This window comes from Vicugna pacos, chromosome 6 (genome assembly GCF_048564905.1).
Source record: "Vicugna pacos chromosome 6, VicPac4, whole genome shotgun sequence".
NCBI lineage: Eukaryota > Metazoa > Chordata > Mammalia > Artiodactyla > Camelidae > Vicugna > Vicugna pacos.
The window spans coordinates 14,521,722-14,535,178 of record NC_132992.1 but is presented as its reverse complement, the minus strand read 5'-3'; the positions used below and the strand labels follow the sequence as shown (position 1 = coordinate 14,535,178).

General features: G+C 40.1%; 1 protein-coding gene across 4 annotated transcripts in view; it reads right to left on the bottom strand.

The window, feature by feature from the left end:
• Positions 1–3,687: 3,687 nt before the first annotated feature.
• The window catches only part of MYO5A (myosin VA), a 168,275-nt gene continuing 158,505 nt past the window's right edge, over positions 3,688–13,457 (bottom strand). For all 4 annotated transcript variants that reach the window (XM_072962395.1, XM_072962396.1, XM_072962397.1 and 1 more), the window contains 5 exons: positions 13,049–13,199; positions 10,865–11,147; positions 9,432–9,606; positions 4,566–4,646; positions 3,688–4,353 (listed from right to left, as the gene is read on the bottom strand). In XM_072962395.1, coding sequence (XP_072818496.1) covers positions 4,201–4,353; positions 4,566–4,646; positions 9,432–9,606; positions 10,865–11,147; positions 13,049–13,199 — 843 coding nt within the window. In that variant the 3' untranslated portion in view covers positions 3,688–4,200. The remainder of the gene's footprint in view (positions 4,354–4,565; positions 4,647–9,431; positions 9,607–10,864; positions 11,148–13,048; positions 13,200–13,457) is intronic.

Sequence of the window (13,457 nt, the reverse complement as noted above, 5' to 3'; positions counted from 1 at the left end):
AGGGCTGCGTGTTGAGGGTGACCTTCCTCTTAACTCTTGGGAGGCTTGCAGGCTTCCTGTCAGGCTGGGACCGCCTGCTGTTGCTTCATGACCCAAACCCGGAGTACTGCCCCCTCCGGGGCGGCGGGGAGTGGGGAGCAGCCGTCAAACCTAGTCACAGCGGGTAACTACCGCACAAAGGAAACCACTAGGCGCCCCTTCTCGTTAGCTCCAAGAACTCGGGGCTCGGCACTTGGAGCTTCCACCTGCCAGCTGCCAACTCTGATAAGGAAACAGAGCATCTCTTGCTGAGTCAGGGCACCGCATGGGTACCAGGAAGCAGAGAACGGAACCTCACGACTTTTAAAAGTCTCCTGTCCCCATGTGCCTTCGCTGCCACTGCTGCATGTGGTACAACTGCACAGCTGGAGGGCCGAGGGACCTTAGGCAAGGCGCTGACCTCTCTCTCTCTCAAGTTATCATCAGCAAAGGATGGCAGTAGCTCCCCTTCTTACTTTCTGGGGCTGCTGTGAGGACACATTGGGTCACACAGAGAAAGCGCACTGAAGTAAAGCAGAGCCAGACACACGGTACTGTTTCAACACTGCCTTTCACCAGAACTGAAGGGCCACACGTGAAGTTTTGCTTTCTGTTTTATTCCAAACAGTTGAACTTACCCAGAGAGTCCTTGATTATACCTCTGGGGAATTCCACAGACTGCAGACTCTTGTGTGTGTGCGTGTGTGTGTGACAGAGAGAGAGCCTGTGAGGACATTGCAGGGTGGTGGCAGGTGCCTCTTTACCTAGAGTTACCAGGAAACCAATTTCTCACAACAATCACTATACTGAAATTCTAATAAAATAAAATATTTTCATAGCCCCTGCCATTGTTATTAAAAGACTTGATCTGTATTATACATAATTACTCACCCAGAAAGAGGCAGCTCTCAATTATCCATTGTAATGAAGCAAATAAAAAAAGCAAATGACGCAAACTGACCCCAGTCCCCACATCTCCTATCGGCTGGCTTTGGAATATATATTTATATGCAATATTATATGCAGTTGATGAAAGTGTCAGTACATGGGGAATTTTTAAAACTTCAAAAGGAATCATGAAGCTATACTTCATGGATTTTACCCCATATTCACCTTCCTCGTTCATTATAGTTACTCTCAGGCAGAGCAATGCCTTAACCTAAGAAAAGCTACAAGAAGGAAAACTTCTAATTTTTCAGCTTCGCTTTCCAAGGTGTGAGCTGAATCTCTGTAAGGTGAGTGGGGAGGAGACTGCTGAGAAGGGGCTATTGAGACAATGAACCATTGTTTTTTCAAGATCTTTCTTTGAATTCCTATTGGGTGTCAAAGAGGAATTATGAAAAAGCAAATCAGTGATAATGCTAAAGGCTGTACTGCGGAGAAGTAAGAGTGACAAGAACTTGTGCAAGATTGGTCTGGCAGGCCAAAAGGGCAGCCGAGGACTAACTCCATCCACTGCCTTCAATGCAGTCAGAGCAGGTGAGTAGACAGGCGATGGGATACATGGTTTGCTTGAGGGAAGGGGAAGAGTGAACAGATAAATGGGTGGTAGATAGACTGGAGGGCTGGTGGAGATGTGTTTGAAGCTGGGTGAGAAAGTGTGGATGGACAGATGTAAGGGTGAGCAGTCCTCCAAGTGGCCAAAAGATACCCACAGTCAGCAGTATATCTTGCATTCGCAAGAAAGTAGTACACAGAGTGACTTTCCAGGACTTGGGGTTCCCTGGTTGTAAGGTATTTTTGTTATGACCAAAGATCTTCGGGCCACTAAGAGAAATTGATTCAGATCCCCACCTGGGGTTCTGGGTGGGCCTTGGGGGAAGCTGGCATGAGCCCTGAAATACCATAATCTTTTGTGTGGCCATCCCCGAGACAGCAGACTCTGGCCCAGGAGTGGAACAGAGGCTCCAGCACTTCGCAGCAGGAAGATGGGCGACAGGAGGGAGAGAAAGACCCAGAACGAGACACACTTCAGGACACGAGCTATCTGGGGGAAAGATAAGGGGCTGCAATGGCAGCGGAAGCTGAAGTGTGACCTTGAAGACCCGCCAAGACTCAGGGTGTGCAAGAACATGCTGCCGAGGGCCGAGCTGGGAGAGGGCCTGGGAGGATTTCTAGGGCTGAGGGGCAGCGCCTGCAAGCACGGTGGCATTTTTGAGGCTTCTCTCCCACCCAAGTCCCATCTATGCTCTTAGACTCTGATGCATTCAGTACTAACCAAATGTTTTCAACAGTTCATTGTTCACTGAAAACCACATGGACAACCAGGGAAAACTGAGAGAATCTGATGGAGTTAGTAGTGGTTTTGGTTGGTTTTACAAATGAATAAATGTATCTGACCTGAACAGAGCAGTTCACGATTCAGTAAAAATTACCTAAACTAATTAACTTTCTAAAAGCATGTAAGGAAATGTACATTTAAGAAATATAGCTACACAAACCTGTGATTTTACATTTTACTGATCTGTCAGAATTAACAGGCACCAAACAGCAGTCTTTCCACCAGGGGATGACCTGACTGAGTAACTGCAGCTCGTTTCTCTACGGTCCAAGTATTGAGGGGAGAGAACTTTAGATGTGGAAGGGACCTTAAGAAATAGCTAACACTCCTTATATAAATGAGGAATCTGAGGCCCAAATAAGTTAACAGACAGTATTTATCTTTTAATAACAATCTTTATCACTGATTTGAAAATGTTCTACTTCCATTAATAATATTGCACATATTTTAATAAGATGTCATTTTTGTAGATCATCTAACAGTTAAGTTATATAAATCTATGATTGTAATTCAGAACCAGAGTTTCTAATGAAAGCTAAGAATTTGCTTTAGCACAACCTGAAACACTTATTGAATAAGATTTGTAGGAAAATGGAGAATGTGTTTAACTGGGATTTCAGGATGAAAACTTACAGAATCTGGGTCTTAGTAAACCAAATCCTCTGTAAAATTCAGCAATCTTCTTATATTTTTGTATAGGTCTTACAGTATTTCTAATGTGATGCTCTTTAAAGTATCTAGTGGTACTGAGGACATTTATAGAAGTTATAAAGCCTAAAAAAAACTGAATCATAATTACTTATGATATACTTTCTTTTGCATAATTTATAAAATAAGACCTAAATCATGAAAACTCTGATAATCCTCTCTAGATAGTGACTGAGATTAATTCTTAATAAATTAAGAAGAAAGAAACCCTGTCAAGGAATCAGATCTGGTAACTAAAAATCAGTCACGTCACAGAACACGGAACCCTGATGTGATACCCACCAGGGAAAATTAATGAGCACATCAATGTAACACATTCCGAATAAATGACATCAGCAATAGCCACCCTGCCTAATCCTAGCCCTAAATGTCAACTTCTGTCATGTTACCTCACGACTGCCCAGTGTCTGCCACTCGTGCAGGTGGATCTGTAGATATGTGCACATAATCCAGTTAAAACTGTGATCTGATTGAACTGTAAACAGAGTTGATAAAAGAGAAGCTTATCACTGTAGTGTCTAACATGAATACCACTTACATTTTAAAGAACGTAGTATGTAGCAGCAATTTAAAATGCTCAGTAAACTACGGTATAGACAGACTTTCATGCGCTATAGCAAACCACCATTCTCTTAATATCTCTACATCATAGTGACACATAGAAGGGAGCTACTGGACCATTTACTTTACATATTGCCAGTTTATTTCTTTGTTCCTCTTTGACAGTATCAACATTATTGATTCCTAAAATGACATGGTATGTACTCAATGGTAATTTTTCCTTTCAGTTCTTCTGGTTAGTGCACGGGAGGTTCCTTGTTGGTGCCTTCCTAACAACAGCTCATATTTGGAATTTATGTGGTTTTTTTTATATCATTCAGATGCCGTGGTAAGTATTTAAAATAAATGATGTCAGCTGAAGACACATTTTTTTCCTTCCTTCTGTCATTCAACTGCAGATACCTAACTGACCAAGGATGAGTGTTGTTATAAAGGTAACACAACACGAAGGAGCCTATCTTCCTTTCCACGGTGATGGAAAGTATTCCAGGGAGATTTCCAGTCAATAACCCCTTGTTTGGGAGATGATCAGTACTATCTCTTCAAAAATGTGTTTTCAGTAGCTCACTTGAAATAATGGGTTCTTATTTCAGGCAAGAAATGCATTGTCAATGTTTGCCGTGATATCATTTTCAGACCCGTGATATGAATCCCAGGCCCAGGCTGGCTGGAATCTGGATGGTTTCTAGCGCGAGGGAGGATGGGTTAAAAGGAAAGGTGACAGGAAAGATGTGTTTAGCATCCATGAGCAGCTGAGGGGAGTCTTTCCTGTCTCGTAAACGCATCTGAGAAGATTAAAAAAGAAAAACAAAAAAAAGCATCAATTTTATGAATCTATAAAGTTGGTTTTTTTTTGCCAAAATTCTACCAAACAATTACCAACTAATGAAAATGTTTACATTTGTTTTAAAATCACTTCATTTTTCCAATAAGGTGTTATCAAAAAAGTTAATACTCTATAAAAACAAGATAAAATTATATGCCCAGGGGACCTTACCTGTATAGTACGAATAAATGATACAGAGACTCTTTCTTCAAATTCATTAACTGGAGTATACAAATTCAACACTTTGACAATCTGTGAGAAATAACATGATGAAAGTTTTTAGCATATTATCAAATATATGCTGGGTACAATCTGGAAAACTAAAAGGATCTCTGCATACAGTTCTACTCAGGGCTTGGTTAGGGCAAGAGAGGAGAGGGAGTTGGTCTGAAGGCCATTTACCTTTATTATTCAAATTTTTACAATAAGAATGTATTAATGTAATATACAGTTTAAGAAGCAGTATAAATTTGAAAAAGCATGAAAAGTGACAGTACCCCCACTCCTATCCTCTCAAAGTGGCAACAGTTGAGTGTCCTGAGTATTCAGCTAGTCACTTTCTATACATATTCTGTGTATGATCTATGTAAGATTTCTATGTTTTGAGATAAGTGATGAACATTAAAAAATCCAAGAGTCAGCACAGAACTAACTGGGCAAAAGGAAAGTGGGCATGTTTACGCATATGCCTTGTATTCCATGCAAATTAAAAAAAAGCTGGGGTAGCAAACATATCAGTAAGATATATAATATTTATATCAGTAAGACTTTATCAAAATAGACTTTAAAACAAAGACTGTAACAAGAGACAAAAAAGACATTACATACTGACAAAGGGATCAACTCAGCAAGAAGATACAACAATTATAAATACATATACACTCAACATAGGATCACATGAATACACAAAGCAAATATTAACACACATAAAGGCAGAAACTGACAGTAACACAATGAAAGTAGGAGACTTTAACACCCTATTTACACTAATGGGCAGATCATCCAAACAGAAAACCAATAAGGAAACACTGGCCTTAAATGACACATTAGATCAAATGGTGGAATACACACACATACACACACATATACATACACTACACACACACACACACACACATATATACAAAACATTCCATTCAAATTCAGCAGAATATACATTATTTTCAAGTGCACATGGGAAATTCTCCAGGATAGGTCACACGTTATGCCACAAAATAAGTCTCAATATATTTAAGAAGACTGAAATCATATCAAGCATCTTTTCCAGTCACAATGCTATAAGACTAGAAGTAAACTATAAGAAAAAAAACTTGAAAAAACACAAACATGTGGAGGCTAAAAAATATGCCATTGAACAACCAATGAGTCAAATCAAAGAAGAAATTTAAAAAATACCTAAAGACAATAAAAATGGAAACACAATGATCAAGATCTATGGACTACAGCAAAAGCAGTTCTAAGAGGGAAGTTCGTAGCAATACAAGCCTACTTTGGAAAACAAGAAAAATTTCAAATAAACAATTAAACCTTTTACCTAAAGGAGCCAGAAAAAGAACAAACAAAATCCAATGTTACTAGGAGGGAAAAAAAAGATCAGAGTGGAAATAAATGAAATAGAGACTACAAAACAAAACAAAACAAAACAAAAAACCCAAAACCTGAAACAAGTCAATGAAAGTAAGAGATGATCCTTTGAAAAGATAAACAAAATTGATGAACTATTAGCCAGACTCAAGACAAAAAGAGAAAGGGCCTAAATAAACAAAATCAGAAATGAAAGAGACGTTACAACTGACACTACACAAAAAAACCATGAGATTACTATGAATAATTATATACCAACAAAATGGACAACCAGGAAGAAATGGAAAAATTCCTAGAACTGTACAATCTGTCAAGACTGAATCAGGAAGAAATAGAAAATAGGAGCAGACCGATGACCAGTAATTAAATTAAATCAGTAATCAAAAAACTACCAACAAACAAAAATTTAGGACTAGATGGCTTCACAGATTATTTCTACCAAACGTAAGAGTTAACACCTAAATCTATCTCCTCAATCTGTTCCAAAAGAATTGAAGAGGAAGGAACACTTCCAAATTCATTCAACAAGCCCAGCATCTTCCTGATACCAAAACCAGACAAAGTCACCACAAAAAAGAGTACAGGCCAACATCACTGATGAGCATAGTTGCAGAAATCCTCAACAAAATATCTGCAAACTGAATTCAGTTGTACATTAAAAGGATCACACACCATAATCACGAGAGATTTATCCCAGGGATGCAAGTATGTTTCACTATTCACAAATCAATCAATATGATACACCACATTAACAAAGTGAAGAATAAAAATCATATGATCATCTAAATAGATGTAGAAAACTTTTTGAGAAAATTCAATATCCATTTATGATAAAAACTCTCAACAAAATGCATACAGAGGGAATATACCTCAACATAGTAAAGGCCTTATATGACAAACCCACAGACAACATCATAATCAACAATGAAAAGCTAAAAGCATTTCCTCTAAGATTAGAAACAAGACAAGGATGCCCACTCTTGCCACTTTTATTCAAAATGATATTGAAAATATTAGCCACAGAGATTAGACAAGAAAAAACAAGTGAGAAGAATCCAAATCAAAACGGAAGAAGTAAAAATCACTGTCTGCAGATGACACGATACTATACACAGAAATCCTTAAGATGCCACCAAAAGACTATTAGAACTAATAAAGGAATTCAGCAAAGTTGCAGGATAAAAAATTAATATACAGACCACTGGTGTTATTTCTATACATTAATAATAAACTATCAGAGAAATTATGAACATAATCCCATTTACAACTGTGTCAAAAAGAATAAAATACCTAGGAATAACTCTAACCAAAGAAGTGAAAGACCTGTATTTGGAAGAGACACTGATCGAAGAAACTGAAGATGATACAAACAAGATGAAAGATATATCAGGCTCATAAATTGGAAGAATTAATATGGTTAAAATAAACATACTACCCAAGGCAACTACCATATTCAATGCAATCTCTATCAGAATACCAAAGGCATTCTTCACAGAACAAAACAAATAATTCTAAAATTTGTAAGGAAACCCAAAAGACACTCATTAGCCAAAGCAATTTTGAGAAAGAAGTACGAAGTTAGAGGTATCATATGCCCTGATTTCAAACTATACTACAAAGCTACAGTAATCAAAACAGTATGGTACTGGCACAAAACCTGACACATAGATCAATGGAATAGAAAGGACAGCCCAGAAAAAAAAGACTCTTTCATGGTCAATTAATCTACAATAATGAGGCAAGAATATACAACATGGAAAAGACAGTCTCTTCAACAAATGGTATTGCAAAAACTGGACAGCTACATGCAAAAGAATCAAACTATTTTCTCACACCTCTTAGAAAAATAAACTCAAAATGGATTAAAGACTTATATGTAAAACCTTAATCTCTTAAAAGAAAACACAGGCAGTACATTCTTGACATCAGTCTTAGCAATATTTTTTTGGATCTATCTCCTCAGGCAAGGGAAGCAAAAGCAAAAATAAACAAACAGAACCACATCAAACTAAAAAGCTTTTGCCTAGTGAAAGAAATTATCAACCAAATGAAATGGAACAACATATTTGCAAACGATATATCTAATAAGGGGTCAATATCTAAAATATACAAAGAACTCTTACAACTCAAATCATAAAAACAAATGACTTGATTAAAAAATGGGTGGAGGACCTGAAAAGACATTTTTCCAAAGAAGACATACAGATGGCCAACAGGCACATTTTTCATGGCTCAGCATCACTAATGACCAGAAAAATCCAAGTCAAAACCATAATGAGGTATCACTTCACACTGGTCAGAATGGCTATCATCAAAAAGACAACAAACAGTAAGTGTTGGTGAAGATTTGGTGAAAAGGGAGCCCTTTGTATACTGTTAGTGGGATTGTAAATTGGTGCAACCAGTATGGAAAACAAAACACTAATTTGAAAAGATATATGCACCCTTCTGTTCATTAAAGCATTATTTACAAAAGGCCCAGATATGGAAGCAATCTAAGTGTCTACTGATAGGTAAATGGATAAAGAAGATTGGTACGTGTGTGTGCGCGTGTGTGCACGTGCGCACGCACGCACGCACACACACAGAGGAGTATGACTTAGCCACAAAAAGGAATGAAATCCTGCCATTTGCAACATGAATGGGGCTTGCAGACGATATGCTAAGTGAAATGTCATACAAAGATAAATACTGCAATATCTCACTTATGTGTGGAATCCAAAAAACAAAACAAAGAAAGAAACAAAAAAAAATGACAACAGACTCACAGATACAGAGAACAAATGGATGGTTGCTAGAGGGGAGGGGCATGAAGTGTGTGAAGCAGGTGAAGGGGATTAGGAGGTACAAACTTCAGTTCTAAAATAAATGAAGCATGGGCATATGTCTACAACATAAGGAATACAGTTAATAATATTGCAATAACTGTATGGGGACAGATGGTTGCTAGATTTACTGTGGTTATCATTTCACAATGTATTCAAATGTCAAATCACTGTGCAATATACCCAAAATTAACATCATATTATACATCAACTATATTTCAATTTTTTTTAAAGAATTATCTTTCTTAAAGTAGAAAAGTCTAAAGAATCATTCAATTCTCAACTAATACGGAAAATTCTCTTATGGAGTACAAGCTCCACAGAATGCATAGAATGTACACCCTGTGAAACAGGGTCTGTTTTGTAGTGGTTTTATCTTAGTGTCTGGAACATTACACAGGATGCTGGAAAGCATGGATAACTATTTAATGAATGTTAACTGTGGATGACTGTGACTAATACTGAAATCTACTTTCTGGTAAAATCTTTCTTCAAGATCTGTAGTGTATCTCTGACACGCATGAAGTCAGCTCAGAGACAAGGGCAATAGCTAGATGCCTTCTTTAGTTCCCTAAAAATCACCGGTGATGAATGTTAAATCATTCCAGAAGAGGGAAAGGTGTTTTACCTGGGCAGTAGTTAGAGCATTGCACATGGAACAAATGGCTTCTGCATCATCATCTGTTTTCTTTTTCACTTGCAAAAGCTGAGCAGCCTGAATGAGAGGTTCCAGGGTTTCCTTAGCTCCACTGTTCATCAGATTCTTGTCACGCAGCCACTCTTCTAGCTGACTGACATTGTACCTATGCCAAAAAGAAGGGGGGTGAGTGCAACTTTACTGAATGTCATCAAACTCCAAGCTCCTGGACTGAATAGCAAGATTCTCACAAAGACCCTGCGCTCTGGCCTTCTTTGGGGAAGAGCCTGGGTGATGGAGGCAGGGGCCTGAAGAACCTTAGGGATGAGAGGCAAGAAGGGCATGTGGGGGCCGTGGGAAGAGACAAAGACCTCAGATATGGAGAGAGACACAGAAACTACACAGATGCTAAGGTTTCAAAAGGTGGTCAAGCAAGTGACAGTTGTTCTCAAACAAGAGTGAGGTAAATGGACCCACAGTCAAGACATAGTAATCAGGCAAAGGGGGGATTCACAGGTATAAACAGAGCTTGTAACAAATAAATTCTACGGCCTGAGTGGGAGGCATTATCCTCTTAACACTATCTACAATGGATGTGAGTCAGAATGGAAAATTTGAAGAGAATGCCAAGGTTTTCTGAGACTGACTACAGGCTTTTGTAGGAGAGATCCTTTTTCCCTCTTGGTGATTTTTCTAGCTGTTTTAAAATAAATTATTTGCAAAGAAAATTCTATTATGCTAGTAAGGTTATGCTGAGGAGTAGCCGGACAAAAAATTGAGCACATCTTTTCTTAAAATAGAGAGGGGCATATTTTAAGCATTAGTAAAAGATCTAGTGGACGTGTTCTTATGGCCATAGGTGCAAAAAGATATTCTGTCAAAATAAATTTATTAAGTGCAATCAAACATTAGAAATCTTCATTATAGTTCTGGGGGGAGGGTATAGCTCAAGCAGTAGAGTGCATGCTTTGCATGCACTAGGTCCTGGGTTCAATCCCAGTACCTCCTCTAAAAATAAATAAATAGATAAATAAAACAAATTACCTCCCACCCCCCCAAAAAAAGAAAAAAAAACTTTATTACAGTTTGATATTTTGTTATTGTACAATTAAAACACACACAAAAGGAGAGAAGCAGCTATGTCATCTTTATGTGATTTTCACCATCTCTACTCCCTCAAATGAGTTAGCTTCACTTGGAGCTGGGTTCCTAACAAGCAGCAAGTTGAAAGGCACAGCCAGGAGCAATCACAAATCACAGCCAGTCAAGAGGAAGTGGCTCCATGTCTGGTCCTCTTCCCTTGCTGCTCGGCCAGGGGTGGCAGCCCTTGGGTGCACTGACCCCACACAAGCCATGGACTCTCCGCGCCCTGGCGGGCAGTTGGCCAGCATGAAGAGGCCAAGCAGGTGTTGGTGTTCACTCACCTGATCTGCATGCCTTTACTCCAGGAGCACATGTCCTTCCGCAGGAGCAGGTTGTTCAGGGTGATGGCCCCCACGATGTAGAACATCTGCTTGACTACCTGCTTGATCAGCTCGGGGTCCATGCCATGCTGACACATGACCGAGTGGAAGGAGTTGAGCTGCCGCAGGATGGAGTCCAGTGTGTAGGTGCCCTCGTCGGCAATGCTAGAGGTTCGCTTTCTTAGTCCTGTGGGCTTCACCCCAGACACGCCCTGAATGGTTTCATGCTCCAGCATGCCAGACACTGCAGGAGAAGTTCAACTGTCAGAAAAGATTTGGAAGGAAATGCACACACGCACACGCGCACACACACACACTCACATACACAAACAGACACAGACTCAGACACACACACACATTCAACTTTAGGAAAATGATTTGAGCATCAAAATAGAGGGAAAAGGAACTTCAAATAAAAGGGTTCCTAGATTTTAAACTTTAACAAGAGAATAATTCTTAAATGCAAAAAATTACCGTCGAATTAGCAAATCTTAATGGCCTATTTTCTAAAATATGAAGCAACAGTCTGTAATAGAACACATGTGTGGTATCTAGGAAGGGCTTTTGAGAGAGGCATGGAGCAGTCAGGGAGAAGATAAGCATTCTCCAGTAATGTCTGAGCCCCAGAGGCAAACAAATGAGGTAGCAAGAAAGGCAGGAGAACATGAGGTGCTCTTGGAGAAGACTGGGGAGAGGGCTGTGGGGCTGGAGAGCTGGGCCCTTCCTTGCCCTGAGCTTCCCAGAACAGCAGGGAGACCTCGGGCTGCCCTTAGTCTCCCAGGACTTGGACCCCGCGTCTTGGGCATGCTGCTCCCTCCACTGTGCTCTCCTAGCATCTGGCTTATGCCTCCCAAAGGACGGTTCTGGAATGCCCACCCCGTGGACTGGGAGCCCCCTGAGAGCAGGGGCCGTTCTTGATTCACTGTTACATGTCCTAGAGCTAAAGACAACTTCCACAGACCCTCACACTGACTCAAAACATTTGTCACCATAAAATCACTGGGAGGTGGGGCTAGTGGTTTAAAGTGTGACACCTAAAGGTAAATTTCTTATTTAGCCAATAAAACCAGGCAAAAGTAGGAAAGAATTGGCTGAAGCTGACCTTCTCTGCATCTGTGTTACTTCTTGCATTTTAGCTGACCTAGGTTGCTTTAAATTCATGACCTTTCAGGGGACAACTGAAGATATCATTGCCATCTCCCATGGCTTCCGCATTCTAAGTTTCTAGTTGGTTAACTGTGGGCCTACAGTAGAAAATGGAATACCAGCAGCCCACAGAGGTGAAATGAAATGTGGAAAACACATGGATGAGGAAGAAAGGGTAGCTGGGAGTAGCCTTAAGAGGCTGTTGATACTTTGCCTGAAGATAACATAGTTTGGTAATTTAAAATTAAAAAAAAAATTCAATGCATTCAAAATTAACAGCCGGCAATATGCACATGCCTCCTAATTCCTATTTCACACCTGCTACACATTCCAAAGGAATATAGGTAGCATGATACAAAAATACACAAGCAGACTGAGTGCACACATATAAAGAAAGGAACATGGAATGACACATGTAGAAACACACACACACACACACACACCCTCAGTTGCTCATCCAATGAGAAACTGCTACTTAAAACCAAACTGCCTTTAACAACTCCACAGGCGCCATGAGATGCACACCTCAGCATGGAGCATCTGAGACCTGTTCTTGTTGCCATGGTACCTTCCCAGCCCTGTTACTGTACCCTATCAGGCAAAATGCAAACCCTTTCCAGCCTCCTTAGTTTTAGATGGGTCCCCAGGAAGCTCCGTGTAGTAGTGCTCTGGACCAAAGTTTAACGTGTTTTTGAGAACTGGACGAGGTATGAGGTCTACTGCTGGGTACAAAGTATAACCCCATCTTAAGGGAGAGATGTTACATGCTAGGGAGGAAAACTAGACACTGCCATCTCTATCATGTGGAGGCAGTGATTTTGATGGAGCCCACTTACTCATGGCTGGGATTCTGGGATTCCTCAGCTAATTTTGGGACTGAGTCCTACTGCCTTATGTTCTCCATATGAACACATGCTCTGAAACACGTGCCACTGATGGGCATCTACTGGTGGGCATTGAGATGGACAGACCCCGACGTCAGCAATGCCCTGGCCTTACCGATCATTGGCTGAAGGATGTTCTCTAACACCCGCACGAGCTGCTGGTAGATCTGAATGGCCAAGTCACTTAGCACCTGCCGGTACTCAGCCAGGTCAAAATTGGTGAGGCAGTGTTCATTCTGGCGAGACGTGTTGTGTTTCATAAAGCCCTGGAGCCACAATGCAGAGTTAATGATACACACGAAATAAAATGTCTCCTACTTTGAGCAGCATCCGCATGCTCTTTTTTCCTTTCTCCAAAGAGCTTCCATCCATGCTACACATAAGTGCCAGGATAATCATTCTCAAATTCTGTGTGTGTTTGTTTCCATCATGTCTCCCTTCTGCTTCTCAATAGCATTTGAATAATATCTAAACTTGGCAGCCTAGCATTTAAGCCTTTTCACTAGCAGTGTCAACAAAACAAG